General features: G+C 22.8%; 2 protein-coding genes across 2 annotated transcripts; both read left to right on the forward strand.

Moving 5' to 3' along the window:
• Positions 1-1,921: 1,921 nt before the first annotated feature.
• AP2-L (transcription factor with AP2 domain(s), putative) lies at positions 1,922-5,866 on the forward strand (the record flags this gene model as incomplete). Its single annotated transcript, XM_029008731.1, has 1 exon — positions 1,922-5,866. The coding sequence occupies one exon, from the start codon at positions 1,922-1,924 to the stop codon at positions 5,864-5,866; it is 3,945 nt and encodes a 1,314-aa protein (XP_028860261.1).
• A 3,016-nt stretch (positions 5,867-8,882) lies between these two features.
• Positions 8,883-9,785, forward strand: PmUG01_02025000 (conserved Plasmodium protein, unknown function; the record flags this gene model as incomplete). Its single annotated transcript, XM_029008732.1, has 3 exons — positions 8,883-9,062; positions 9,268-9,408; positions 9,630-9,785. The coding sequence occupies 3 exons, from the start codon at positions 8,883-8,885 to the stop codon at positions 9,783-9,785; spliced, it is 477 nt and encodes a 158-aa protein (XP_028860262.1).
• Positions 9,786-11,234: the final 1,449 nt, after the last annotated feature.

An 11,234-nucleotide genomic window follows, 5' to 3' on the forward strand; every position in this document is an offset into this window, starting at 1 on the left:
CACACGATTATATATGTATTTATATAATATATATGAGTACCTTTACATAATATAAATATGCTTAGTATATTTTCATACATATATATACTAGGTATATATATATACATGTAGTAATATATATGTGTTTATACATATAATATATATATATTTATACAAGAAGATATATATCTATGCATTCATTTTGGGAATTTTTTATATTAATACAGAGAATTCTTTTAAATTTTTTTTAAATTAACTTAAAATATTCCATTATAAAATTCTTACGTTCAATGTATGCTAATTTTTTTTAAGATTATATATTTTATGCCTTTACTTTTTATTTCTATTAATTAAGAATATTGTCTATATATATACTGAAAGTTTTAATTTTCGAATTTTTTTAATTCATTTTAAAGAAATTAATACTTTTCATTTTATTAATATAATAAAATTACATTTAAAATATAAGATTATATATAGATGTACACTGTTGTATATTTATTTTTTAATCCTATATATACACATTTAATTATATACATTTCTGAAGTTATTGCTTTTGTATCCTTTCCTTTTTATTTTATTTGAAAAGGTATATGTTTTACATATGTGTACACACTACACCTTATCTTTAACTTACTATTTAATTTTAGTTCCATCTCGTATTTCTAGTATTTGTGCTAACATTATTAATTCAATATGTTAACTAATTTATAACTTTTAGTTGTGTATCTGTACCATATAAAATTAAAAAAAAAAAAAAAAATTAATATAATAAAAATAGAATAAAAACAAAATTATATATGTAAATATTTATATATGTAGATAGTTCTTCATATAGGTTATATGTATTTGTATGTATATATATGTTATATATATTTATGAAACACACCTATTCATTCAAAAGAGGAAGAAAATGAAGAAAGTAAAACACATTAGTTAATTATAATTGAACACATATTTTTGTTTTATTTATCCTGTCTATATTATATTAATTTGTTTTTTTTTTATAAATTTTTTTTTTTTTTTTTTTGTATTTAAAATTTTATTGTCACGAATGGCTCATCAACCTTATATAAAATAGAACTGTATAGTCGTTAATGCATGAGAATAAATCTGTGTTAATGTTTACATATAGTATATTTATATACGTACATATATGTATACATATATATGACATGGTCATATATTATTATGTATATGTAATAAGAGAATATATATAATTGATCTACATATAATTGCATATTATATATATAAATATATAATATACATATTTATAATTGTTCTTCACTCGTATTAATAACAAAGATAAATGTATTTTCATATATGTATGTATATGTATACATATTAACATATTGAAACTTATTATTATTTTGTTTATGAATTTATTACTTTAGAGATAATAACACAAATTAAATTTTTAATGTTTTAAGTTTATTTTTAATCATTTGCGAATATTTTTAAATTTATTTTAGAAATGGCTCAGTAAGAGTATAATGCAACTTGTTTATTTATAAATATATATGTATTAATATATATTTATGTATTTTTACATGTATGCGTATTAACACAAGAATACAAAAAACAATTACAGTTGTGATTATAATTATACATATGTTTTGAACACAATAATGGAAGATGGTTTTTAAAATTTTTTCATGATTTATTAATTTGAAACAGAGAGACAAATAAATATATAAATAAAAAAGCAAAACAGATTAATTATGCTTGTTTAAATTAATGTACGTTTTATTAATAAAATTTTTCCTCTTTAGTTTTTTTTTTTTCTTTAATATTGTAATTACATTTTTACTGCATTTATACTAAGGTATTTATGTAAGGTACAACATATATACATATATATATGTATATTATATATGCATATAAGTATATTATATATAAATTATTATAACAATAAGGAAATTAAAAAACAATAGTGGGAAACATGATTTTGCTAAATCAGAATAATTTAAGTGAGAGTAAAAGTTTTTTGCCGTTGGAAAAGTCGGAAGAAGAAAGGGTAGATGATAATTTGGAGAAAATAAGTTTATTAGACCTTAAAGAGAATAAATATAGAACTATTAGTATACCTTTAGATTTATTCTACTTTTTTAAATGTTACTCAAAATTGAACTTAGAAAATGTTCCAACTAATTTGGAGTACTCTTTTGCAATAGATGGGAAATTTTATTTAGGTTATGAATTGCCCTTATTTGTTATTTTGGTCGAGACACATATTGAATATAACTATGAATTAAAACAAAATAAAAATGCGTCGAATAGTTTTGATGATGTTTCATATCAGAATTTGTATAAGAAGATGGATTATATACATTTTAATAAAGAGAATAAAGAACTTTTAGGAATGTATTTTGAAGCTGTTAATTTTTGTGGCCCATCAAACTTAATATATGATGAATATTTTAATGGAATAAGTGAAAAAAATAGTGTTAAGAAAGAAATTAACAAAATTTCTAATTATTATAGATTAGGTTTAAATGATTTTACTCCCTCTAAGTTAAAATTGAAAGATGCAGAATATTATTCAGGCTGTTATTATGTGCAGTTATTTAATATATATCTCTTTGTTATGTTTGATCATTTAAGTCAAAAATTGATACTAAGTATAATTCCTGTGGAGATTTACGGATCAGAAAAAGGTAAAATATTAGCCCTTAGATTTAGTGAGTATGAAGATTATATAAAGAAAATAATTGAAGAAAGAAAGAGTAGTAACCAGTTAAACATGTTAAACATAAATTTATATGATAAAATTAATGTTACCAATGATAGTTACAACATCCAACCATTTGATGGGGAAAATACTTCATCCAGTTGTGTAGATGAAAATTTAACTGTGAAAAATTTGTTACCTTGCCATATCAACCGTTTAATTAAGGATGATGTATACCATTTCATAAATTTTATGCGTATTAGAAAATTGGAAACATCACAAAGTAGCGATTTGAATGTTGTGCATAATAATATGAAAAGAGAGAGTTACTTAAGATCATTATCATTAGTGTTAATAATATCATCATTATCAGAACTATCAATACATGTTGAAAAGAAAGAATTAAATGTGCTTATAAAACATATAAATAATAATGTTTATTCATTTTGTATGGATAAAAAGTATAAATTAAAGAACAATTTAGAGGTACCTTTTTTTAGTACAGAGAATAGAAAGTCAAGTAATGAGGGGAGGGAACAATGGGAAGGTATATATATAAATGATCCAAATAGTAGCACCATGTTACTATCTCGAGAATTTGGAAGAAATTGTTATATAAATTTGTTCATTAAATTATTTATATATATGTTTAAAAGGGAAAGGAAGAATTGTCTTCGTAGTGATATAGCAATATTTACATGTGCAAAAAAACTTTATTCTGTTGTGTTACATATTTTATTTCATTTATACAAATATAACAGTATAAGTCAATTGCGATTAAACAATAGCATATTGATGAAAATGCACAGTATTTTTAAGAATATTGGATTAATTTGTGCACAAAGAAGAGAAGTGGAAAGAATGTTAGGAAATAGAGGATTGTGGATAATTAAAAGAGAATATATACATTTAAGTTATAAGAAATTGTGTAAAAGCAGTAAGGAAGAAGATATTTTAGATTATTTCTTTAGCATATATTCTAATTTAAAGGAGAAAAAAGATGATGTCCTGGAAATGGATGCCATATATGGTAAGTATCATGTGAAGGGAAGTAAGGGGAGACCAATTGGTTGTGTTCATAACAGTGGAAATAGTGATAATAGTGATGGTTACAACAGCAATGGGAATAATGGTAACGGGTATAACAATAATGGAAATAATAGTAATGGTTACAATAGCGATAATAATGGAGAGCACAATAATAATTATTACAATAATGACAGGGGGAACAATGGAAATAGCAGTAGTGGAAGCAACAACAACAACAATAATAATAATAACAACAATAATAATAATAACAATAATAATAATAATAACAATAATAATAATAATAACGATGATAATGAGAATAATAATAACAATAATGATAAAGATGGTAGTGATAATGATGAGAACGATGACTGTAACGATAATGACGATAGTAACGAAAATGAGGAGAATAATGAAAATGAAGGGTACATTAGTAATCATGAAAATATGGTTAATGATAATTATAAATTTGTTGATAGCTTTAACTGTGCAGAAATAGAAACAAAAAAAAGTATTAATGAAGAACTAACAAATCATAGCAAATACACGAGTAACACAAGTAAAAGTGAAATAAGCACAAATTATTTTGAAAACAGTTGTAATATTAGTGTAAATAATAGCCATAATGAATGTTATGAAGAAAATAACAGTATGATGATATATATGAATAATGATGATGGGTTAACCATGAATAGTATTGTACATGTTCCAAATAATAAGCGTACTACAGTCGAAGAAGGAGCACTTTTTGATAATTTGGGTAGTGGGAATAATTTAGATAATGAAAATTGTAGTAGTGATATTGCTTTTAATAATATGAATACTTATATGGATACATTTATGGATACCAATAAAGGATATGTTATCAATGGTAGTAAGAGAGATTCTTGTAGTACTAATGAAGAACAAATATCAAATAACTCATTAAATGATAGTGGAAAAATGAAAGATGATTTGATATATAATGGAAATGATTTAGTATTTCATGGAGAAGTAATAAATGTTAAAGAAGAAGTAAACGAAGGATTTGATTCGAACTTCTCTGGTATTAAAAGAAGCAGTACGGATATTGAACAGAAACACATGGATATTGGTGTACAAAAAAAAATAAACAAAAAGAGAAATAAAGTAAAAATGGAAAAGGGCAATAAAAATTTGGATGATGAAAAAAAAGAAGTACTAAATAAAGTATCACAAATAACAAGAGTAGGAGGAGTATGTTTTGATAAAAATAGACAAAGATGGATAGCTCATTGGAAAATTGATGGTAAATATCATAAACATTATTTCCCTATAAGTCAATATGGATTTGAAAATGCTAGAGAAAGAGCAATTAATTGTAGAAAACAAGCAGAAAAACTGTTCAATTTGCCAGAAATACAACCAAGAAATAGATGGAATCAAGTGAAAGTGAATGGTACTTCACATATTAAAAAAGCAGCTAAGTTACCAAGATGTGAAGGTGTAGCTTATGATGAATTATCACAAAGTTGGGTTAGTACATTTGTTGTTCATAAAAAATTTTCTATTGATGATTTAGGTTTTTATGGAGCTAGAGATCGAGCCATTTATTGTAGAAAAGTTTTTGAAAAAGTAAATACAGAAGATGATTATGAATTTTTACTTAAAGATAGATTAGGATTAAGTAATGAAGAGAGAGAAGAATTAAATGTTTTGTTTAATATAGATAAAAATGCAATTGAAAAAATGGATATCGTAGGAAATGGCACTGTAGCAGAATGTGGAAATAAGGTAAAAAGTAATATGGATAAAATAAGTGTTAAGGATAATGATGATTTCCCTTTGGAAAACACTAATGAAAACAATAACAACAATAGTAATAATACGGATGTTAAAATATCGAATGAACAATATTTAAAAATAACACAAGAAGCTATTGAAATGATTTTAAGTAATATAAAACATAAATCTTTACCAGAAATTAAACTAAAATTAATTGATAAACAAAAATTCGAAAATTATAATACATTACTTGATAAGCATTTTAAATTTATTACATCCGTTAAAAATATCTCGCAGTTACAGCCATATATATCCTTATTTCACAAATTTATTATTTACCATACTCTTCCACATAACATATCTTTAAGGAAGCAGTTATTTATTATTGAGGCTTTAGAATGGTCTTCGTTCTTTTCGGGAGCTGCCAACCAGAAGGTTGATTAACAGTTTTTACGTGTTTACCAATGTTCTTATATAATTGTAGGAGAAAAGATTTCCTTATATATGAGCTGTGCATAATATATATATATATATATATATACACGTTACATATATACGTACCTTTTCTTATATCGTAAAAATGCATTTTCATGTTTTCCAGATGTTTTAATTGTAAATAATGAAAAAAAAAAAAAAAAAAGAGGAAACAGTTGCAATTGTGAATGTATATTTTAATCTATTTCTTAATTTCTAACATAAAAAAAAAAAAATAATAGTAAAAATAAAATAAAATAAAAAACAGAAAAAAAAAAATTATCTTTATAAAATGTTGTTTATGAATCAATTATAATTATTTATTATTTAACAAATTTTGCCATAACGTGAAATTAAAATTTTTAATAAAAAAAAAAAAAAAAGGAAAAAAACTCATCATTTTTAAGTTCATTTAAATTTTTTTTTTTAATTTTTATACCTAAAAATGTGTGTTGCTTTTAATATTAATACAGACAAACATTTTTTAATAATATTATTTTGAATATTTATTATATCTTGGGCATATGAAATATTATGTTCATAAATTGTTTTTTTATGAAACTTCTAAAAAACTAAGTAAAAGGATTAGCCATAATTAAAGCTATATGTGCCAAATAATCATATTGAATATATACATATATATGAATTATATTAGATGTATTATATATATATATATATATATATATACATGTATGTAAATTTGGTATATCTTATTGTATACCATTTATGTATATACTGAAGTGTATGTTTTTACAAATGTATTATATTTAACGAACATAGTATGTTCTTCTGTAATTTATAGTGTAATAAATAATTTAACAATGAAAAAATTTTTGGTTACATTTTATTGAGTTGAAAAATCATAGGCAATTAATGTAAGAATTCAAGTATATATTAGTCGAATATCAACATGTGTGCTTCAACATGAACAGTTGGTGTAAACTCTAACATGAAGGTTAAAAGAACATTAATATGAAAACTCAACAGGGCAATTCAGAATATTAATATCCTTTTTACTTATACAAACTTACAGAAGATAACTATTTAGCCAGCTGGAAAAAAAAAAGGAAAACAAATACGGGAAATTTTTAGTTATTTATTTTTTTTTTTTTACGTATTGAATTACCACTTGCACACAATTTTTTCTTTTCTATATTTATTTTTGTTTTTTCCATTTTATCTTGTTTAAATATTTCAGTTATAAAAATAAAAATAACAATGAAAATGAATTAAAGTAATGAATGAAAATGAAAAATATTTAAATTTTTTACTACAGAAAAAATCTGTTTAAAACAAAATTATATTTTCTTCAATTATTCTTTTTTTTTTTTTTTATGTAATTTTCTTTTGTTTAAACGTTGTAGATATAAAAATAATAATGGAAGATGAAATATAAATGAATACGAAATTGTAAAATATTCTAATTTTTAATTGCAGAAAAAATGTTTAAAAAACAAATTTTTCTTCCCCCTTTTTTCTTTTTTTTTTTTTTTGTCTGCTATTTTAACATTATTATATAGACCTGCATATATATATCATATTATATAAAAAAAAAAAAGTCTATACTAATATGTTATTTTTTTCGTATTATACACTTTTTTTTTTTTTATAAAAAAAGTATAAGAATTTATAAAAACATGAAGCATAGAAAACAGTACGAAAGAAATTTTTTTTTTTAATTTTACATATATATAATTCTGTTTCTATTTTTACTTCTACCATAGTGAATCGACAGAATGGCAATCTGCTGTAGGAGTGTGATTAATCAAGTAAAAGGTACAAAACGTTCAAATTGAAAGAATAAAGGATAAAAAATTTCTACGCATTTTATGTATCTATATATATATGCATTATATTGTTATAACAACAAGGAGTTTAAAAAATTACTTAATTTTGACAATTATTTTCATTTTCATTTTCTTTTTCTTTTTCTTTCCTTTTTTTTTTTATTTGTTTCAGAAACCTTCTCTACTAATAGAGGTATAAAATGAGCAAATTAATATATATATGTAAAAAGCGAATTTTTGAAAATAAAGTAAATGTATATAAGTATATACTTTTGCGCACACGTCAGATGTAGAATAAAGCAGATTATGCAGCTTCAAATTGATGAGCATGTATATATATATATATGTTCATATACGTACTCAATTACATGCTTAGCCTGTATGTTCATTTGTTGTTGTATATATATATATATATGTGTAACAAACTTTACACATTATGGCAAACTGCGCAAGTGCTCATTTTGTAAATTTAATAATAATTGTCTATAGAAGTGTTAAAATATAAAAATATAATCTGATATATACTTTTTAAATATTTTAAGTAAATGTAATATGAGGACTCAAAATTATGACGTGCACACTTCTTTTAGCAGCATTTAAAAAAAATAATTGAAGTTGTACATTTGTTTATGTGCTTATTTCTGGATGTAATAAGCAAATCTTTTTTTGTAAATGCATACTCAAATACCTTATATAAATATCTACTTAAAGGTATACAGAACAAAACTTTGTATTCCTTTGAAAATGGCTTTAAATGTGTGTGAATTTCCATTTTAGCTAATAGGAAAATTCTTAACTTATTTGAAAATGTTTTCTTTTTTAATTCTAAAATTTGAACGCCTTATGTGTGTTCATTCATTCATTAATTCATTTATTTGTTTATTCATTAATTTGTTTACTTATTCATTTATATATTTTATTATTTTTTCTTTTTTTTTTAATTTTAAAATTCGAAAATTTCATTTCCATATTAATTCAAGATGTATTTGTTCTGATTTTTTATATGTACATATCAATTTTTATAAAAATTTTTATATAAATATTTAAATAAAAAAAAAAAATTCTTATGTTTATTATACATTTGTGTACACTTATATGAATATATGAAGAAGAAAATTGTTTACTCTCTTATGTAATTTTATAACAAAAGAAAACGAAAACAACAAGCAGGTAATATTTTACACATAATTTTATACACAATGACAGATGTAAAGGGAGCTTATTTAATTTTTGATAATGCGTCAAATGGATCATTATTTATTGTATGGAAAAAAGAGAAAGTGGAAAATGCGTTACTGTACATAAGACCAACAAAGCCTGTTGCAGAGTTTAAATTTACAAGTAATAGTGGGAAGTCAGAATTAATTAGAAATTTACAAGTATCAATTTTAGAAATAAAGCGAAAATAAGAAAGTTGAAAAATGCATCCATTTAATTTTTACCCATCTGTAATTTACCGAGTCGTTAATCTATATTCCCTTTTCTTTTGTTTTATTTCATCAACTTTTTATATCTTTTTTACCTATTTTACCTTTTTATATTTTTTACAATTTTAATATTTTTTTCGTTTTTTTCATCTTTTAGTCGGACAAAAAGTTATTTTTTTCAGGTCTTTGCCAATTTTTCAAAGAGGCAAAGGACATAAAGGGAGTGATAACTTTGTTACCACATTTTAATGACTCATTCCCAATAAAAGTAAATTTCTATTTTTTAAAAGGAAATAATGTAAGATTTAAGAATAAAAACAATAGTATTATATCTATATTATATTATCTTATAGATTGTTTAAATAAATTTCTGTTGGTGAAATTCTTTTTTTTTTTTTTTTTTTTTCTTTCTGTTCATGGTTGTGGATATATTTTTTATTTTCCTTATTTGTATATACATGTGAAGTTTTATTTATATTATGTGTTTACGTATTTTAAAAATGAATTTTAACATGATAGGTAATACCACTAAAAGTTAATGATCCTTTTGATTTAGAAGGAGTTGATGCAATAAGCGTATTACCAAATGGTTCAAGTTCATTACAAGTTAAGACAATGAAGAAAGACATGTTTGTGTGTAGAGGAAATGCAGAAGGCGCTAGTCTTTCTTTTTAAGAGATAAAAATTTTCCTCCTTTTCTCTCTTTTTTTTTTTTTTTTTTCGTTTTTATATATATCATCACATATAGGAAAAGCTTTTAATTAATCATAAAAATTTATATATATCTCACGGTTTTTATTTGTAGTACTATGAATGTGATTGCTTAAAAATTGTTAAACCAGCTGACACAAAAATAAAAGTTAAACCATATAAAATCTACATATTTTTGCAGCTTTTAAATATTAATATATTATTTAATGTTTTTTCCCCGTATATAGTTAAATGAATACATAAATGTACATTAATCCCCCATGTGCATATATATATATATATATACGAAATACCTACGCTGAGTGACCAACGTGTGGAGCTAAATGAGCGAAAGAAAAGGAAAGTTCATTTTTTAGACTGAATATTGTGCATGCAGAAAATTCAGTTGGTTACTGTTCTTTTCTCATTTCTCATTTTGTTTTGCAGTAGGAACTTGTATTAGAGAAATAAAAAAATTTGCTTATATTTATCTTAAAAAAAATATGAATATGTGTAAATTTCTCTAAAAATAATTATTTTTAATTTTGATTATTAGAGCTATAATATCGCAAGTGTCATACCTATGTATAGGTGACATGGAAAATGCCTTGAACTTATCAACACTACATTTCATATAATTGCGGAAAAAAATTAAACAAAACAAAAGTACGCATTGAGTATTAAGCATTTTAAGATTAAGGTATTTCTTAAACGTTACTTTAAAAGGTAATACATATATATAAATATATATAAATACTTATCGACGTTGATAACATTCGTCTAAACACATTCGTAGCTTAATTTTTATATATTTTATTAGTATATAATAAAATTACCATAAGCATAAAAAGTTCAATATTAAAAAATAATAACCTTTAGAAGGTTAAAAATAAAAAGGAGTTACTTGTAAACAAAATATAAAATCATGCATGCTATTAATATTAAAAGAATTATAATGATTGAAAATTACACGTTTATATAGAATGCAGTTTATTTATTTATTTTTTTATATTTGTTCTTTTGCCATGAGCAATTTATGCAGGGAAAAACAAGATAGGTAAAACGATGTCATAAATACATACATGAACATATATATATATATATGTAAATATATACCAAAAATATATCAAAGCCATTTAAATTAAAAATTAATTGAAGCTTTTCTCTTATTCTCCTTTTAACAACTACTCAGCAACTTCAAGAGTAATAGTTGCAAACACTTTGGTTTTTGTCATTTTTTTAATCTGGGATAAATTGTTACTTGTGCTAATTATATATAAATATAATTATACATCTAGCTATAAGAATGTGAATGTATATGTGCACCTATTTTTAACTACATATATGCGAAATTTAGGAAAAGGAATTACACGAATTGTAAAACACAAATCGTTCAAGGACAAAGTCTGTCATGTATGCACATGTTTATTAATT

Source organism: Plasmodium malariae, assembly GCF_900090045.1.
Source record: "Plasmodium malariae genome assembly, chromosome: 2".
Lineage (NCBI taxonomy): Eukaryota > Apicomplexa > Aconoidasida > Haemosporida > Plasmodiidae > Plasmodium > Plasmodium malariae.